The sequence below is a fragment of the Eubalaena glacialis genome, chromosome 4, assembly GCF_028564815.1.
Source record: "Eubalaena glacialis isolate mEubGla1 chromosome 4, mEubGla1.1.hap2.+ XY, whole genome shotgun sequence".
Lineage (NCBI taxonomy): Eukaryota > Metazoa > Chordata > Mammalia > Artiodactyla > Balaenidae > Eubalaena > Eubalaena glacialis.
The window spans coordinates 114325242-114344449 of NC_083719.1; the positions used below are offsets into that span (position 1 = coordinate 114325242).

The 19208-nt window shown below is 44.7% G+C and overlaps 1 protein-coding gene across 5 annotated transcripts in view; it reads right to left on the bottom strand.

Annotated features, from left to right (window-relative positions):
* TRPC7 (transient receptor potential cation channel subfamily C member 7) overlaps window positions 1-19208 on the bottom strand; it is a 122190-nt gene that overhangs the window by 54621 nt on the left and 48361 nt on the right. For 3 of the 5 annotated variants that reach the window (XM_061188214.1, XM_061188218.1, XM_061188215.1), the window contains one exon: window positions 2477-2641. The exons of the other annotated variants lie outside the window; for them this stretch is intronic. In XM_061188214.1, the coding sequence (XP_061044197.1) occupies window positions 2477-2641 (165 nt within the window). The remainder of the gene's footprint in view (window positions 1-2476; window positions 2642-19208) is intronic. 5 annotated transcript variants of the gene reach the window in all.

Genomic DNA, 19208 nt, shown 5'->3' on the forward strand with positions numbered 1-19208 from the left:
GAAACATGGACTAAAGCAGCTCTGTCGTTACTTGGCCCTTATGAGCTGAGAACGTATTGGGAAATCCAGGCTTGCTGTACTCAGTCTCTGGCTCAAGCCCAGACTTCCTGGGTACTTTTCTTTTACTCTGGGAAATAGGTGAATGTGAGAATAACTGAGTAGTGCTCCTGAATTAGCTCCAAATGAACTGCATTCTCAAGCCCTCAGGGTGGACACCTGCTTTTACTTGGTGACACACCTCTGTGTTCTATGGCACTGGGCTCTTAGCCCACAAGTGTAAGCACCTAACTGGGACCTGGTAACCACTTGCCCACAAGGTAGGCCATGACTGCAGTAGAGCACCCAGAGAGTTTCCAGCATCTCTCCCCAGTCTGAACCTCCAGTCTTCCTCATCAAATGCCACCCTCTCTTGCCGCCAGCTGCCAGTGGCCACAAGCAAGGGCTTAGTGTACAAGCTGTTTTTTGTCTTACTGGACATTCCAGGGACACAAAATGTCAGTCAGACAAGTCTCTGAACAGAGGAGAGGAAGCTGCAGCCATGGGGCCAAACTTTCCTGCAATCATTACTTCTAGAATATTCCAGAAGACACCATAAGTCTGACCCCTACGTTCCATGGTGGCATCAGTGTCTTGAATTTACTGGGTCCCCAGAAAGTCCGGGATTCCTCCCCCTTCCGCACATCCTTTTTTTTGCATCACATCTGCATGATATTGACCAAGATTCTTCTCAGACCTACTGAAAATCTAAAACATTTAGTCAGCAACTGGCATATCATCTCTTTCTGAACGTTTCCCCAGGCAGGTAGAGGCAAACCAATTTGCTGGTGTTGCTTAGTCCCAGTTCCCTGGAAGCTGTCACATTTAGTCTTACAGCAAAAGTGAGGATTGGCAGTGTTCGGCTGTTGTTTTAGTGATTGATGTCCTAGAATTAGTTTGTAGCTTAGAGAGTGTGGAGGCAGCACCCCTATCCATCTCTGGATGGAGGCAGTGATCTAACCTGCAGTACAGACTAGATAATACTACTATGAAAACAAGTGCCTAAAACCAATGACCAGCGCTAATCCAGCTTTCAATCTGGTTAGTCTTTTTTCACTCACTGTGCTTTTTCCAGCTCATGATAAAGGACAGAAAAAAATAGCCTTACCCTACATGTGTATCATTTGGGGAATACCGATTTAGAAATCTGTGTCATGGTAGACTGCCACAGAAACAAAATCCTCAATAGATATGAGGTTGAACACCACAAATATTCAGTATGAGGACTTTTATTTTTAACACTATTCTACAGAAGAAGGAGTTTGAGTCCTAATTTCTTTCTCTGACACCCCTCCTACTCTAAGGCAGTCAGTTCCTTGCCTGCCTGGTTAGGTGGCCTCATTAGCAGATCTGAAGTCTTGGGCCCATCGTCCTGGCATGAGTTTTGTCTTGGTGGAGTTGACAAGAGGATCCATTCACTGATGACACTTTTATTAACTGCCTTAGCTGATCAAATTCCCTGTGGAACTAATCTCCCTGTAGTCATATTTCTTCTACTGAATGTTGATTCCCTAAGCTTAATTGCTTTTTTACTATATCACCAAGTAAATGCAGCTTTGGAAACTTTAATGACCACTTAACCTACGAAACATATTTCAGAATTTCGACATGATTTGTTTTTATAGGCACTAGCTCTTGCCTGTAGCTGGAGTGACTGCTGATGCCTTTTGTGGCTTTGGGTCAGATGGGCTGTAGGGAGGGTGGAACAGGAGGTGCGGCAGCTTGGCTCTTGCAGGTTCCACTCCTTCCATTACAGGTGGGCACCAGACGCTCCCCCTTCCTGCGAGAAAAGAACCCAGCTTTGCGCCTTTCCAGCTCTCCTCCTTTTTCCTTTGTCTTTTTTCCTTCTAGTGACCTAATTAGCTGCCCATGTGGGCCAGAACCCAGACAAGGAAGCCAGGAAAACGGGAAGATGTTGAGATGGGTCTGCAGTGCCCCAGTATGAGAAGCCTTTGACTCTCAGCTCCTAGTTGTTTCTCTTTTCTGAACCTGCTTATAAAGTGTGTGCATCATAATGTAATTGAGAGAGTGAAATGAGGTGTTGTATGAAAAGGGCTTAGCGAAAAGAAAGTACTCAATAAATGCTGGCTATTCCTATTATCATTATTATAATTATTATTACTATGGGTTTGGAGGCCGTGTTTAGGACATTGCATAATTAGAAAAGGAACAGTGCCTTTATTCCCCCTTTATTCTGTTATTGATCAGATAATGCCTTGTGTGTATAAAAGTTTCCATTTTATCACTCCTCTGTCTTTTAAGAAAGCAAATCTTAGCATTTTCCCTCTTAAGTGGTTTTCTACTTCTGTTGGGTCTCTCAGGGCTATTTTCTTTAAATGTGGGAAATGATCAGCTGCATATTTGGATAAAATGGACTTTAGGTTATGCTAAGTAGAGAGAAGAAATAACCGCAAAGACATGCACCTTAAGCAGTCTGTACCTTGCTGCACGGAGCAATCCAATAGGCTATGGCGAGAAAAGGGAGGCCTAGGGAGACTCCAAAGACAGCCAGGAGTTTCACAGCGATAGACTGTTGACGTAAGCCTGAGAGATTTTCATACCACATGGTAAGCAATTGCTGTTGACAGTTAGGATGAGCAACGAACTGTAAAAACAAAACAAAAACAAAAACAAAACGCAAACAGGAAAATGGCATCGGTAGCACTTGAACAGTATATGACCTATGAGTAGCTCGGGGCTGACATGTTCCCCTGGGGAGGGTGGCCTGGGTGTTGGAGCCAGAGCAGCTAGGTCAGGTACCTGCTGGGCCCTTCTGACTTGGAGATGCTGGGGGTCTCTGTGCTATGAGCCCTCATAGGACTGGCCCTCATAGGACCGGCTGCATCAGGGCTTGGTAAACTGAGGGCCTTGAGAAGTCTCAGGCACAGAAAATGACAGTCAGCTTCTGGGTAGATGCTTGTCTCCAATCCAAGGACACTTATCTCTGGGCAGAGTTCATATGGGAGTCAACATATTGGAATGGATGGAGCATGAATGGGATTTTAGAGTCGACATGCGTTTGAATTTTGCTCTACCATTTACTAGCCAGGTGGCCTTGGGCCAGCTACTTCACCTCTCTGAGCCTCAATATTGTCCTCTGCAAGACAGAGCCTGTCACATTGTCTTGTAGGGTTAAATGAGGTATTGTAGAAAAGTTCCTCTCTCTTTTCCTATGTTGTCTAAGAGAAAGTTCTTGCAGTGGAGTTTCCAGAGAACATGTTAAAGCTCCTCAGTGTTTCCCCACTGGATTTCAGTGGTATTTGGCTTGGGTCCCTGTTGCTTATTGTAGCATGCTGGAGCGCTGACACATTGTATCCCCATGCAGTAGCTTCTCACTGTCACCTCCCTCTCTTGGATCTGCCTTGCCCTCATGCCAGGTTACAAGATGGGCATTTTGTGGACATTTTGTATTGTTGACCTCACCCTTCTTGATATATGTTAGAGTAGGGTTGGAACCCAGACTTAAACTGGGTCCATTAGGTTTTCTCAGCTGGCTATTTTTTTTTTTTAATTCCTCTTTTTACTTATTTATTTATTTTTACACATCTTTATTGGAGTATAATTGCTTCATAATGTTGTATTAGTTTCTGTTGTACAACAAAGTGAATCAGCCATATGCATACATATATCCCCATATCCCCTCCCTCTTGAGCCTCCCTCCCACCCTCCCTATCCCACCCTTCTAGGTTGTCCCAAAGCACCGAGCTGATCTCCCTGTGCTAGGCGGCTGCTGTCCACTAGCTGTCTATTTTACGTTTGGTAGTGTATATCTGTCAGTGCTCTCACTCTCACTTCGCCCCAGCTTCCCCCTCCCCGCCGTGTCCTTAAGTCCATTCTCTATGTCTGCGTCTTTATTCCTGCCCTGCCACTAGGTTCATCAGTACCATTTTTTTTTTTTAGATTCCATATATATGCATTAGCATACGGTATTTGTTTTTTTCTCTTTCTTACTTCACTCTGTATGACAGACTCTGGGTCCATCCACCTCACTACAAATAACTCAATTTTGTTTCTTTTTATGGCTGAGTAATATTCCATTGTATATATGTGCCACATCTTCTTTAGCCATTCATCTGTCGATGGACATTTAGGTTGCTTCCATGTCCTGGCTATTGTAAATAGTGCTGCAGTGAACATTGTGGTACATGTCTCCACATAATTTTGAATTATGGTTTTCTCAGGGTATATGCCCAGGCTACTTGAGACTGTGATCAAGAGAGGCAGTCTTTTTATTTACTGAGGAGTTAACATGTAACCTTCAGGGATCTGGGCAGCTACCTTCCACTGTGTAGACTAAGTAGCAAAACAAGCCAGTTAAAAAGAGAGAAAGAAGAATGAAGTTGTATAGAAAGAGGTTCTGTAGTGTCCTAACCTCTCTGAGGTCCAGCTGCACTCTGCACATACGGTCCACGAGACACTCCTAGATTGATATACAGCATCTTCCTTTTTCTGATTGATTCAGCAGGTTGACTTGAGTTGCTGTAACCAAACATCCTTTTTCTGCAAATATTTGGTGCTACTTGGCCATTTGTTTTTAGTTGAGTCTTGGCCAGTAGAAACTGGTAATAGGCAATATGTAAGTAACATTTATGGGAATAAAGTTTACACTTGAGAAAATTATGCACATTAGCTTATTTCCTCCCTGTGACAAAGGGAAGCCATTATTTGCTTTAGGCAGCCTGCTCTTTGGCCCTGTCAGGATAGCCATGTGCCATAGGAGCTGGGACCCATGGACTAGAGCAGATAGACTGGGCATTCTTCAAAGAGATTGCATTTTCAGTGGATTACCCTGGATCATAATGTCCCAATTTTCATCCCATTTGCCTCATTGGGTATTAAGAGGATATATGCAGCAATTTCTGGGAAATGCAAAACATTCCCTTTTCGTTATAAGAACAATATAAATAGAGCTATTTAAAAAATTCTCAACGCAGATGGCAACATCTTCTTGTTTCGAGTTTCTGGGAACTCACAGTAGCAACCAAATGATTTGTGAGGATGCTATCAAAGCTTTATTTGGCCCTGCAGCAGCCCCTGGTGATACTATTACTCAATCATTAGCTGCAAATGAGGCTTTTTTGGGGTAACATTATTGGATTCATGTCAACCATTGTGGTTTTTCCCTTCAAGAACAAGAGCAACAGAGTCTCCTCAACCCAGGTAGGAACCCTCAGGCCGTCATATGCTTTCCTGTGCCCTTTCTGCCTCACAACAAAGGGGAGCAAACAACAGAACGTCATGCACATGGTTCAGTAATTCTCAGAGCCTGATCACGGCAAGTCGTCCCGTTGCAGGTCAACTTGCAGGCATGGGGGGGTGGTCGGTTTTGTTTTTCAACAGTTAGCCTTCCCTCGGTGCTGAAATGGTCCTGCTCTGGAGAAGCACACAGTCTCATGAAGTAGCGGAAGACCACTTGGCTCGCCCTGTGGCTCCCTGCACTGTAGCTGCTCTGGAAGGACTCCCGTCCTGATCCCTGCCATTGGCCTCTTTGTCTTTATCTGGGGAGAGCCCATCCATGCTTCGTCTGCTGCCTCCTGCAGACAAATCAGCACAACAAATTGGGCAGCAGAGCAGGAGGGGAAGAATTCTGAGAGAGAACACAGTAGGAACCATTCCCACTCGCCCTTACCTGCCTCAGAGGACAGTGGTCCCGACTAAAACAGGAGGGTCTCTCTTGAGACTCTGTCCTCTGATTAGACCTTTGTTAATTTCCACAGTGGCCTTTCTTCCTCCATAATAAAGCAACCTAGCTCCAAACATGCTATTTATTTGTAGACAGACTTTATAATATAATGCTCCCAGTAAGCTGACGGCAGCTGATAGCTGAAGCCCAGATTGTTATTCATCTTTACGTGGGCACTTTTCTGTATTGGTAGCAGGACTTCGAAGATAACTTTATGACGCATAGTTCAATGTGTATCAGAGGATTTTTCTCCACTGTGCTTTTGAAGCACAGAGAAACATCATTCCTGACCCAAGGAAGATGAGAGTAACATGAAGCACACCATCAAGACACAAAGAACACCCTAACCAGAAGGGCAGTCAGTCAGGGAACGAAGGCAGGAGCAGGGGGAGGATTTTTAAAAGCAGGGTCAGAGGAACAGAGGAAGGAAAGCCCACAGCTAGATAGAACAGAATGGGAACTCAGAAAATCAGTGTTGTCTTGGGCCAGATTTCTTTGGCATCTGGCTCACAAAAGGATGGAATGATCTGGATCCTAACAAGAGGATTGCCCAGGCCATTCCTGTCCCTAAACCATTCTGGACTGAGAGCATGGTACACATTTATGAAAGTTCTTCAAGGGAAGAACTGGTTTGACCACCTCAGCTTTCCCATCGACATGATTCACACTCTTCCTAGTGGGGAGTAATGGCGTGGAGCTGAGACTGTTAAGGTAGGCTTACATGGAGCAGAGCAGCCTCTCAAGAGAGTACATGTCAGACCATACCCACAGCTGGGATGGACGGTTCCAGAGGACTGGGTTGGGGCGGGGAGCTAAGAAGTTAAATTGCAGAGAGGGATAGGAGGGAGCTCTGAGACAGAATTCCCTATAATGGAGAAGGAGACTGGAAAACAGGACCTGAGGGTCAGGAGGGACTAGAATTCATGTGGCTGCCGGTTCTTGAGTCCATCTCAAGCCGGTTATTCTGGTGGCGTGTTTGACCAGCCTTCATGTTTAGTATAACAACATTTGTACCCAAGCTGGTTTTCTGTTAATATCTCACCTAAACTTCCTATTCCTCCCAGACCCTGGTGACTTAGTGAGAATATAATGCTGGCATATGGGAACGTTTGGGCATATTGGCCAAATCTTGGCTCTTACTTTGCTTTCAGTTGGTCCATGTGCTACTATTTTTCTTTTATAGCCTGAAGGAAAATTATCCCCTTCACTCTTTTCCCTGCTTTATATTCATTTATAAGGAAATATCTGATATTTTAAGAATAGATAGTTGTTGAAGAGCTATCAACGTTCCTTAACTAACTATTGAGTATTTTTAGGGCTGTTTCATGGAATATTAACACCCTTGGGCTAAGACTTTCCTGATGGGGGGTGTTTAAGCGTGTGGACTGGTACCTGGCTGCTTGGGTTCAAGTCCGGGCCCTGCCACACGCTGGCCATATGCTCTTCGATCATTGACTCTTTCCATGCTTCGCTTCCTTTTTCTGTAAAATGAGGCTAATAATGAAGATTGAGTGAGTAAGTATTTGTAAAGTGCTTAGGACAGTACCTGGCAAATAGTAAGCGCTGTATTAGTATTTGATAAATAAAAATAAGCCCATGACTCTCCTTTCCTTTCCCATTTTTTCCTTTCCCTCTTCCTCTTGTTTCTCTGTCCTCCTCCCCACTCCCTGAGGTTCTACTCCACCCTCCTTATCTTTATTCTGACCTCCACGTTGTTTTGGCAGATTTTCTTGAAGTGTTGTTGCCTTTGGAAAGGTTCATGTAGCCTAACAGGTGCGTGAGGCCACTCCCTCTCTATCCAGTGCCTCCCTCCCTCCTTATCCTCCAATGAAAGTGCTTTATCCAGGCAATTAGGTAAAAGTGGGCTGGTCTCTGCTAGGGCAGTCAGGGCCACCATCAAGTCTATTCAGCTCCATGTTGATGGTCCCCCTCCACTCTGGAGCCCTCCGGCAGTGAGGCGCAGTACAGGTTCCTGAACCTGCAGAAGTACTTCTCCTCCGTCCTCGATGCCCCTCCCCTCCTCCACCTTAAAAGCTGTTAAATCCTGCATTTCCCCTTTAGTGGGGAGGGGAAGAGGGCTACATTTGAGCTGAGGCTTTGAGGCTTCATGATTTCCATAATCCTTAAACACAGATTTTTTTCTCTGACACTGGGCCTCATTTACAGAATAATGAGATGCGGCAATGCATGATTTGATAAGCTGAAGAATAAATTAGCTGGAGAAAAATTTATGAAATCCAATGCTTATAGAGAAAATGACTTATTTTATACAGATAAACCATCAAAGGCTGATGTCCAGTGTGACTGTGGTCAAGATTTTCCACTTAGCTCATCACTAGCCTTTCCGTCTAGAAATCTTTTTTTCCTCCCTCTGGAAACTGTCTACATAGGCAAAAAGAGACAGATACTGTACCAGTTGTCAAGTGGCTGTTCTTAGTGTGGACAGTCAGACTGAATTAGTATAGTTCTGTGGTGCCACTTCCTGTTTGGTGCATCTCATAGGATTTGGTTCAATGGTGCTAATGTTCTTCCCTCCCGTTTTGTCTTGGCAAAGCTCTCAAGTCATGGGAGTTGAGGAGGGAAGAAGAGGAATGGAAATGTCAGTTGTTGACTAGTTTAGTTTGTTGGTTTGTCAATTCATTCATTCATTCATTCAGCATATTTTTCCTCACTGCTGCCCCTTACCAGGCACTGGGCTCAGCACTGGAGATACAGAGAAGTTGCAATCCTTGTCCACAGGGAACTCCCAGCTCTGTGAGTCTGTGCGTGGAATAGGGCTGAGCAGTAACACCCACCAGTTACGGAGTAAGCCTTCCACGAATGAATGAACACCAAATGCTCATCCCACCAGTGTGCTTTCTCCTGGGTCCCTCCCTCTTGTGAGACCTACTATTGAGAGCCCCACATCCTTGGCACAGCTAGTTGCTATGTCTGCACTGATAACTTAACCTTCAGACTCTTCTTCTCCGTGCAAGCAGTTAGCGGAGTGGTTACATGCACAGGCTCTGAGGCTGGACCATCCTGGTTCAAATCCCAGATACGACATTTTCTAGCTGTGTGGCCCTGGGCAAGCCACTTCACTGCTCCTAGCTTCGTGATCTATGAGAGAGGAAAACGTGTGTTGGGTGCTCAGTACATGGCCTGGTACTTACGATTTAAGGTGGGCATCGGTGTTACTGCTGCTGCTGTTCCTACTAACACTTCTCCTCCCCCTCCAGGGCTTAAAATAGTTCTCTTTGCTTTTCCCTTTGCTGAGTTTATCCATCAGCAGAGTGTTGAGTGACCGTCTGATTTTAGAGTTAAACATTCCTGAAGAACTTAGTATGCTTAATTACAGTAAAAAAGAAAGCAGAAGTTGCCATTGTTTTATTAAGTTTTAAATCAATGGAGCATTCTAGTATGGAACAACATTGCCAGCATGCTCACTGAGCCTATTTATTTAGTCATGCGGCTCCTGAGCGGCCACTACAAGAGTGTAATCCATGATAGTCCTGGGTAAATGGTGGTGGAGGATGAGAAGGAAAAGGCGTGGGGCTTGGAGCCTTGGGTGGGTAGCCCCACAATTCATACCTCTTTCAAGGAGCCTCTAAGCATGGGTACTAGACAAAGTAAAATGTTTTAAAATCACAGCTTGAGTGTTTTTTACTGTTAATAATTGAGGACCTAGTATATGAAGGAACTTTGGTTATGTTATCTGTAAGCTTCACAATAACCCTCCCCAAAATGGATGTATTATCTACATCCTCATATACAAACGAGGATGTATTATCAACCCCATCTTGCAGTTGAGGAAACTGAGGCTGGGTCAGTTTAAGTCCCACAGCTAGAGAATGGTGTAGTCAGGGTTCCAGCTCAGGTCTGTCTGATTCCAAAGCCTGAGGTCTTTTCATGTGTAAGCTCCCTCTGAAATTCTCTTGATTTGGTTGGCTTGGACTCTAGCCCTTCCCGGTCTTAGTTCTTTGCCATAAATAAAACAGTAAAAGCAAACACTTATTGAGCACTCATATGGATCAGGCCCTGTGCTGAGCACATTGTGAACATTGTCTCATTTAATCCATTATGCCCATTATAGAGCTGATGACACTGTGACTGTCAGATCCAAAGTGGACATTTCTTAACCACTTCCTCATACCGCCTCTCTCAACTGACGTTTCCTGCGTCTTTTCTGGGTCAGGTCTCTGGCATATTCTATCTGCCAAGCAGGAGGGCCTCTCTGTGAGCCTACAGATTTCACATGTGCTGCAGAGATGCTTATACCCCCAGCCAGAGTTTTGGGTGTCTCCTTTCACCCTGTGGCAGTGGGCTGTGTCCTCTTGGGGAGGACAGTTGATCTCTGACTTCCTTCTCCAGAGCAGTAGATGTTTTATGATAATCCCACATCCACTCCATTTGCACTGTTTGGGTTGGATGGGAGGATGGAGGGTTAGGGTTAGATGGAGGGGATTTTGGTTGGGGAGAAAGGAAGCAAGTGAAAGGAAGGGAAAGGAAGGAAACAGAAGAACAGAGCAAAGGAAGGGAGAGTAAGAGATAGAGTTTAAAACCTGACTTCCAGCTGCTGTTCCAGCTTCTGCTCCTTTCCTCCCCATCCCTAGTCTCTGGCCAGACTCCAGCAAAGCTGTTCTCAGAGCCTTCCCAAGCTTGACCATCTCTGAGCCTCTGGTCCAGGTATCGCTGCAAGCCGGAGTGCTTTCCTTCTCATCCCCCCATAGCCAAGTTTTGTCCAGCTCAATAACTGTCTCTTCCGTGAAAGTTTACCCTGCCCATTCAGGTGAGAATCTTTCTTCTCTCCTCTCAAGTCATTTGTAGTCTCTCTCGTTAATCATAGTTATAATGCCTGTATAACCCTCTACTGGAGAGAAAACCCCTCTGGAGGGCTCTTATGGTCCTTAGGGTGGTGCTGAATGCATGGGTACTCAGGCAGTGTCGTCTGAATGAGTGAATGGTGCAGCAAGAAGTTCTCCGAGTTCAGACTGCAAACCTGGTGCCATCTAGAGGACCAGAGTGGCCTTCCAAACATGGTCCCTGTGGTGTGGCAGAGTCCAGCACTTGTGGCCATGCCACCACATCTGGAAGACGCACATGGGTACAAGAGGCTGAAAGTTTGCTTGCTCTCCAGGAGTTGAGCAGATAGATGACTGAATTCATGTCTCCACTGAAGTTATTCTCACTGCAGAAGTGCCTGGAGATTGGAAAACGACGACAACAGCAGCAACAACAACAACTTCTTCATTTCCAGAGGTGACTGAGCTAGGAGTTCAAAGATCTTACCAGGAAAAAATTCATACCATCATCTGCAGGAGGTGCCCAGGAACGGAGCCAGGGAGGCAGGCAGGGATTGGAGCTCAGCTCTTGGGGAGTTCTGCTGCTGTGTTTCACGTGCCTTGCCTCCACACACTGCCTCCCCCTCCTCATCTGTTCTGCAGCGCTGTCTTCAGAATCCCCCATTTGCTAACTGAGTGTGTTTTAAACACTCCCCTCTTTGCTGGGAGATTCCATTTGGATGCCTGCACAGATGGCTCTCGCTCGGTTCCAGCTTCCCCTACCTTCTCTTCCACTTGTGCATGTGCTAGCCCAGCCAGCCATGGCGTGTTCTTGGTTATTTACATAGCGGAGGGCCCTGCCAGGTAGCTGCTGATTGAGCCGTTCTGGAAGTCTGCAGGGCAGCAAGAGGAGATGGGCGCTTCTGAAGACTCTTCGCACCCACAGAGACAGAGATTTGATATCGTCTTATCAGTTGGGTAGTTTGCTTGTTGTTCCCAAAGATAACTCTCTGTTCCTGTTTCCCAGGGACAGCAGGACGTGAAAAATTCCTCGACCTCACATTAATCAAACCTTGAATTTTCCAGATCAATAGGGATTACTTACACAAATGCCCCAAATTGGTAGGTTCTGAGGACTGTATCTGTGACTCAGCAGCATCTCTCTTGCCAGGGAAAGAATGATTTTCTCATGAAGCAGCCTGTGCTTCAGTCTTTGGGGAGCAGTGACCCAAACAAATGGTTCTGGGCTTCTCCCAGAGCTATGAGCGAGCCATTTCCTGAGTGCAGACACAGTGGCAGCGGGCCTTGGCTGGCCCTCCTGGAGGCGAATGCTGACTGTGTGATTTTGTAGTGCTCCCGGGAGTCCTCCCACAGCACTGAGCCCCGAGGGTGCCGATGAAGTGACTTGGTTTCCAGTCTGGCCGTGTTGTCATGGCCAGAGTCACACTGTGTGTGGACGCAGAGTGAGCTTCCAGCTGGCTCCAGATGACTGCCTCTGCTCTTTCACAGTGTCACAAAGAGGCCACTCTCCATGCCTGGGCAGTGACTGTCTCCACCCCACTTAGGGCTGTGCCCTAGCCTGAAACTAAAGGAGGAATGGAAGCAGCTTCTAGCAAACCTTCTTGAATTATCTTTAACTACTCACGTTCCTGATCCCTCCCCTCCACCCAAACTGCCCTACACACTGTTCCTAAACATGGCCTGTGTAATAGCCCTCATGCCTGTTTCAAGGAAGGTCCATCTTGCTTCTCTCTGGTTCAGTTCCTAATCAACCTTCAACATCCAAGTTTCTCTTTACTTTCAAGTCCTTCAGCCCCCTGAGATACCTTGGACTCTTCTGGGTCTTGTTGTACAGCCAACTCACTTGACAGTCATGGTCATGGGTCAAGCTGTGAATAGCTGTATTATTGTGTTTACATCTGATCTCTTCTGCTATTTTTAAGCTCTTTGAGGGAACCAACTGTCTTTGTATCCCCAGGAGTGTGCAGCCTTATGTTTTGCACATAGTAGGTACTCAGTAAACATATTTTGAGTTATAAATTGTACTCTTCCAAAGCCTCTAAGATCTGCTCCATCATTTTCTCTGTGACTCATGTTCCCAGAATGATTTCTAAATATAACACATCCTCTCTTACTCTCAGGGTCTGATGAACATTTAACTGTCTTCACATCTTTAGTAGAGGGCAGACAGGGAGAGGTGATGAAAACTAAACCAGGCTCTTGTCTTCTTGTGCAGGAGAAGATTGAAATGGGAGGCTGAAATAGGGTTTGAGGATTCTCTTTTGGATTGAATGAGGGTTGTTTAATTTCTATGTATGGCATTACCAAACTGACATCAATCTGGAAAATATTTATATAATAAAAATAGTAATAACTATTATCATTATAAGGAGTAGCTAATGTTTATTGAGTATCTATTCTGTGTCAGGCTCTTTGCTTAACAATCGCTGTTATTTAACCCTCATATCAATTCCTTGAGATAGATATTGTTATATCCCTATTTTAAATATGGGAGCATGAGACACAGAGAAATTAAGTAACTTGCCTATAAACACGAAAGTGATATAACAGGGTATGGACTTGAAGCCAAAGACAATGTTTTGAACTATTATCCTATATTTCCACAAGGTAGATTTTAAATCAGACAGACACACCAAAGCATGAGGAACCACAGTGATTTCTCCAAGCTTACAGAGGCCAGGGTGCCTCCCGATTCAAGTTGTTGTTAGAACTCTCATCTCTCTGTGCTTCTGCCTGTGGGCCAGCCAAGGCCCAGTAGAGATAAAAGTCAGGAATACGCAAGGGGAAAGGCTTGAAGCCAGTTTTCTCGACAACCTCATCTTCCTAAAAGGAGCGAGTCATCATGCTAAAGATGAAATCCTGGGCTCTCTCTCCTGCATACAGACAAGAGTGGCAACAACTGATTCAGCCGTGGCTCAACTGCCTGGTCAGCACTTTGCTAGGAACCAGGTTAATGTGGAGGTCACCTAAGCCCTGATTTACAACCTTGAAACATACAGACTCTGGCCAAAAACCCGCTTTGCTAAAGGATCTTTTTAGGATATCCGGCCTCTTGCCAAATCCCACCTGATGCTGACATTTTACTAGGAAGAGCTGTAGTTTCAGATAATTCTTTGAGCCTGAGATCTTGATAATATTCCCAAGTTGGATCCGTAACTCTTGTCCCTTAGGTGCAAGGTCGTAGAACATGCACAGGGTCTGGAGTCAGCCCACCTGGCTGCTAGTCTTGGCTTTACCACTGACTATTAAGGGACAGGGTAGCTTAAGTTTTCAGGCCTCAGTTTCTCCATTTATAAAATGACCATAAGCATGACTAACTCAAAGGAAGTTTCAAGGGTTCAGAAAATGCACTTCCAGTTTTTGGTTTATGGTTCAGTTTACAAGTGCCACAATACTGTTTTGTTGTTGTTGTTGTTGTCATTATAATATTTTATTTCTGTAATAAGAGTCAGAAATGTAAATCATTTTTATCTTAAGCCCTGTCCAAAGAGTTATGTCATGCATTAAAATTTTTAATCATTCAAAAGTATGTCACTTACAGAGTATTCATCTATATTTTTTTATGATTAAGTGGAGAAAGAAATTTGATTATCAATAACAGCAAAGTTTTCTTGCAAGAATAATTCTAACTAAAGTTCAAAGACTTCATCAACTAGGAGAACATACATCCAAAGGTATTGATATTGATACAGGAAATCAACATTTATATACTTAATTAAACAAAAGAAGACAAAGACCAGAAATGCTTTCTTGAACTATAAAACACAGCTTCCAGCCAATAAAATATTGTAGTCCTAGGTTGATGGAGCCAGTGCTAAGTGGTAGGGTGAAGTAGTCATACATTTTTCCAGAAGATTTTCTCCAATTATGGAATGAAATATTAGATCAGTTGCAGATGAAAGAATCAGAGGGAACTGTCTTGAGTTTACCTATAACTTTCTATTATGATTCCCAAATTTCCAGATTTCTCTTGCAGAGTAATGTGCATATAACTCAGCAATGATTTATTTCATACACTTTACTTTTTAAAATCACACTTTACGTTTTACTCTTACGTAATTATTTAAAAATAACACTTAAAATTAATTTCTCCCCTACAAATATATTGTTGATGTATGTGTAACATGTATTTTGCCCATGTTTTCGTTTTACTTGATGCTTTTATTTCTATATAGTTTTAAATTTGAAACATGCTTAGGATTTTGTGTCACTTTTTTAAATTTAAAATTTTGAATTCTCAACACTTAAAGAATGTTAGTATTACCAGTATTTTGATGATAATGAGAAATGCTGAAATAATGGCATAACCATTGGTTCGAGAATTAGAAATAGCATGTTTGTGACCCAGATGTTCCAGATATTGGCAGCTGGTGAGCACAGACCTAGCCCCATTCATTGGTAGGCATGCTTGCATCCATCCACCAGACAGATAGTAAGTGCCAGTTGATACTGTGCACCAAGCATTTTCAGACACAGAGGACACAGCAGTGAGCAAGATGGTCAAGGCCTCTACCTTTGGGAAGCTTGTTAATTCCCAGATCTTGATGGTTTGTAGCCCTTTCAAGCTAGATGGCAGGGATTTTTTTTTATGATTGCCTCTTCCTATATATTTCTGCTTGATTCAGGTATCTTACACAAGTCACTTTACCCGTGACTAAATGTTTTCTGAACTGTTCCTCGGTGGCTGGTCCAGTGCCCAGGCACAGCTGTTCCTGGGCCTCTGTAGCCCTGCTCTGGCTGCCCCACCATCAGCTGTCCGATCTCCTGTTCTGCTTGCACTGAAGCCTCCGGGCTGGTCCGTGCCTCTGAGGAGTGTGTCTCTCCTTCTGCTCTCTGCTCTGCTCTCAGGGGCTGACTTTCTCCTCTAGTTCTGCCTCTGGGCTGGTGGGCTCCCACCTGGTGGTGGGTGCTGAATTCCTCAGGACTTTGAATGTCTTCTTGGCAGATGGGACATCTGCTTCCTTGGCAGAGATGACCACTTGCTCTCCATCATGCCTGTCTCCAGATCTCCATCTGTTTACCTTAGAAATGGCTGTCTCCTCTCATGCTCATCTTTTCTAGAGGGCAGCACACCAACAGAGTCTCTGGAAGTGATGCCTAGGGTGAAGTAATACCTTCCATGGTCCCGCAGTTTCTCCTTCTCAGGGTTCAGGCCTGCCTGATTCTGCTTCTGAGATCCTAAGTGGAGGATCACTTGTCATATTTCATTTTACCTCCATTTGGCTGTATGAGTTAGCCTCCCGAAAGCTGGATGGAGAGACGTGTTAATCCTGAGCCAGTACTCTTAGCTCCCTACACACAGCTCATCTTGGCTGTGGGGAGGCCAGGGACGATCTGAGGACCACCGTCTGCTGAGCCCAGAACCCCTGCTTATCCCTCACACTCAGGTCTTGGCCAGACTTCTCCTCTCTTCTAGGAATTTTTCTCTCAGACCTTCCTTAAAAATTAACCTTATTTCCTGCTCTTCCACCTTCTGGCACCGACCTGACCAACAAAGTCAAGTCCCGTGTAGACAGTGTTCAGGTGCTTTTCCATGTGGCTCTGGGCCTTGTGCAGACAATAGGGTGTGTCTGTTATGAGCACCCCTCCCCAACAACCACCGTAATTGTTCCCATCTAGAGCACACAGAGAACTTTTAAAGGGTGTCTCCTAATCCCGTATGTCATACTGCTTCTTTCTGTCCTCTGATACTTTAAAGGACATTGGTACATAGACAAAAAGCCGGGCACATACCTTAGCTAGATAATTAGTAAAGGTTGGTTTCTTTTCTCTTGGTGCCTCCTGTCACCCAAGGCTTCCGGCCTGAACATCCTCAGTTGGTCCTTTCACTTCTCTCGGAAATGTAGAAATCCATCACACCCCAAACACTGGGAAACATGCAGCGTTTATTTCTGGTGAAGGCACATTCTGGTCAGGCAGGTGACCGCTGGCTCTGTGTTCTTAGATGTCAAATGAGGGGTATGAATATTCAGCAACCAATGCGAAGGTCCCCTTGACAATGTGTTTGGTATTTGAAGAGACAGTCGTCTCCTTTGTCATTCAGGGGCTAGTGATATATATATAGAAAATTTCTTGATAGGTTGAGTTAATTTTGGTCATACTTTGAATGCTGGTTTTTATCAACCTCTGGCAAATGAAATCTCTCTTTAAGCATGTTCATATTCTTTAGAAGTGGAAACTGAGTCTCATAAGTTATCATGATATATTTAAGGTTACACCTATGTATACATAAATTTATGTTCATCCATCCATCCATCCATCCAGAAAATACCTACTGAGCCAGATAGCAGGAACACAAAGTTTGCAAATAATGTCTCTCAGTATTGCTCTCATGACCCTCAAAGTCTACTTAGGGAAACAGACAGGTAAGCAGGCAAATTCAGTGTAGCTCAATCAGTGCCATAACAGGGGTTAGCCGTGCATGCCATGATATAGCAGAGAAGAGGCACCCAGCCCAAGAGGGGATATGGAGGGATCGTGAGAAAAGGCTTCCTGGAGGAAAGATTCTCGAGCTGAGCCATGAAGGCTATAACCAGGCCACTGAGAGAGTCAGGAAGGGCATGTTGAAGAGAAGCAGTTGCAAAGAGTTTGGGCTCGGGAGTTTGGGCTCGGGAGTTAGATAGATCTTGATTTAAATCTCACCTCTGCCTCTGAGCTGAATCTGTTTCATCTGTAAATGGGGATGGCAGTACTGATGGTTTACATGGAATGAATGCATTCAAAACACTCCACATGGTGAAGGGGACAGATTAAGCACTTAATAAATTATTGTTGTTGTTATTATTAGTGATGCCTTGGAGCCTGGTGTGTCAGGAGAGGTGTAGGTATCTCAGGGTGAATGGACCATTGGGGAGTGATGGGAAATGGGAGCCCCTGAAGGGGTCTTGCCTCATGCTAAGATGGAAACTAAATATGACTTGGAAAAGCAGGTACCTGGGAAGCTAGAGAGAGTTGTAATAGACTTTCATTTTTAGATATATGGGCCAGATGCCCATAGCGTAGATTGTATGTGCACACACATTTGCCCCCACTTACGCCCTTGCACCCTCATCCTCAGGTCACTGAGTGTTGGCCAAGCGCTCTCTCCTTGGTCCTCACCTCTTCTCTGCCTTGATGCTCATCCCTGCTCCTCTCCCTTCTCTGAGGAAGAAGCCTCTCTCCTAATCACAGCTGTGCTCTCACCTGTGTTTCTGATCTTCCCTATGGCTCCCTGACCATCTGAAGCCTGGCTCCTGAACGCTGCTGCAATGGATTTCTCAAAATCTCTTCTGATTGTCGGATCTGCGAGTCAGTTCTGTGTCTTCCTTCCCTCTGACAGCTCTGTAGTCCAGGTGCAGCCTACCGCCTGCTGAATCATAAATGCCTTCTCCCTTGACCCCCTCTGTATCACTGGGTGTCTATATAACCTGCCTGGGAGAATCGAGCCTGTCTTGTTTTCTTGGCTGAAGGCTCATCACGGGAGAATGAGTGGCGTTTTGCCTTCTACCTCCAGAGGAGGTGGCCAGGAGGGCTCTAGTGAGCCAAGTGGTCCTAGCTCAGGAGGAAATTCACAGTTTCTGGGGGCTTTAGGGATGGCTTTGAAGACCATATGCTGGCCTTTTTTTCGGAGCAAGGCCCAGTGAAGGGGAAGGGCTAGAGGGGAGGAGGGTACCTGGTGGTGGAGAGATACTTTCTGAGACTAGGAGAGGGGAGTGGGCTTTGGGAGTTCTCTGTGGGGTGTAGGCATCAGATTCTACTTGAACTCTCTGCCCTGGAGGTAGAAGGACCCCCAATAGGGGTAATTTCAGAGTGCTAGTATTGACAGTGGCCAAGAGGCTTTTTTAATGGAAGTTCAGGAGAGGGTCCCAGCACCAGTCGGACCTAGAGATCTTGCTTCACTGGCAGCTCCATGAGGGCAGGGATTCTTGTCTGTTTTTTTTAATTATTATATTCCCAGCACCTGCTATAGTATCTGGGATACAGTGCTCAAAAAACAAACTGTTGAATGAATAAGATGGAGCCACAGCTTGTGGACAGATGGAGGTGATCAGTGCGTCTTAGGGGTATCAAGTGTCCACAGAGAGAAGGGCACAGGCTAAGAGCCCTCTTTGGGTATACAGGTGAGTCTTCAGGACTGTGATATGACACAGAGGAGGATGCCCTAGACTGACTGAGGCAGGATTTCCTGGCAACCTGGGTGTAGGAGACATGGTTAGATTTGACATGATTTAGAAAAATTTAAAAATGGTAAGAGCCAACATTTATGAGCATTTATGATGCACCAGACATTTTTTAAGTGATTAATTTAATCCTCACAATAATCCTATGACATAGATACGATGATTAACTTTCTTTTTTTTTTTCAAATGAGGAAACTGAGGCATAGACAGGCTAAGTGACTTGTCTAAGATCACACAGCCAGGATGTGAACCACCCAGGAACCCTCACTCCAGAGTTTCTTCTATACCAAGTAGCAGTTAAGATGTGAGATTTCTTACCCCTGAGAGTCATGAAGCAAATTCATACTAGTTATACTTGTTTCTTCACTAATTACATGACTTAATATTGTATATACCTGTATAATACTATATGTAAAATTTTAGTAATATAATAAAATAATTCTGACAGAACAGATTATGGTTAGAAATAGATAATTTGTTTTCTAGTAATAGAGTATAACAACTTAGAGTGAGCTGTGCCTTGTCTGCCAACCAGGTACTACGTAGCCA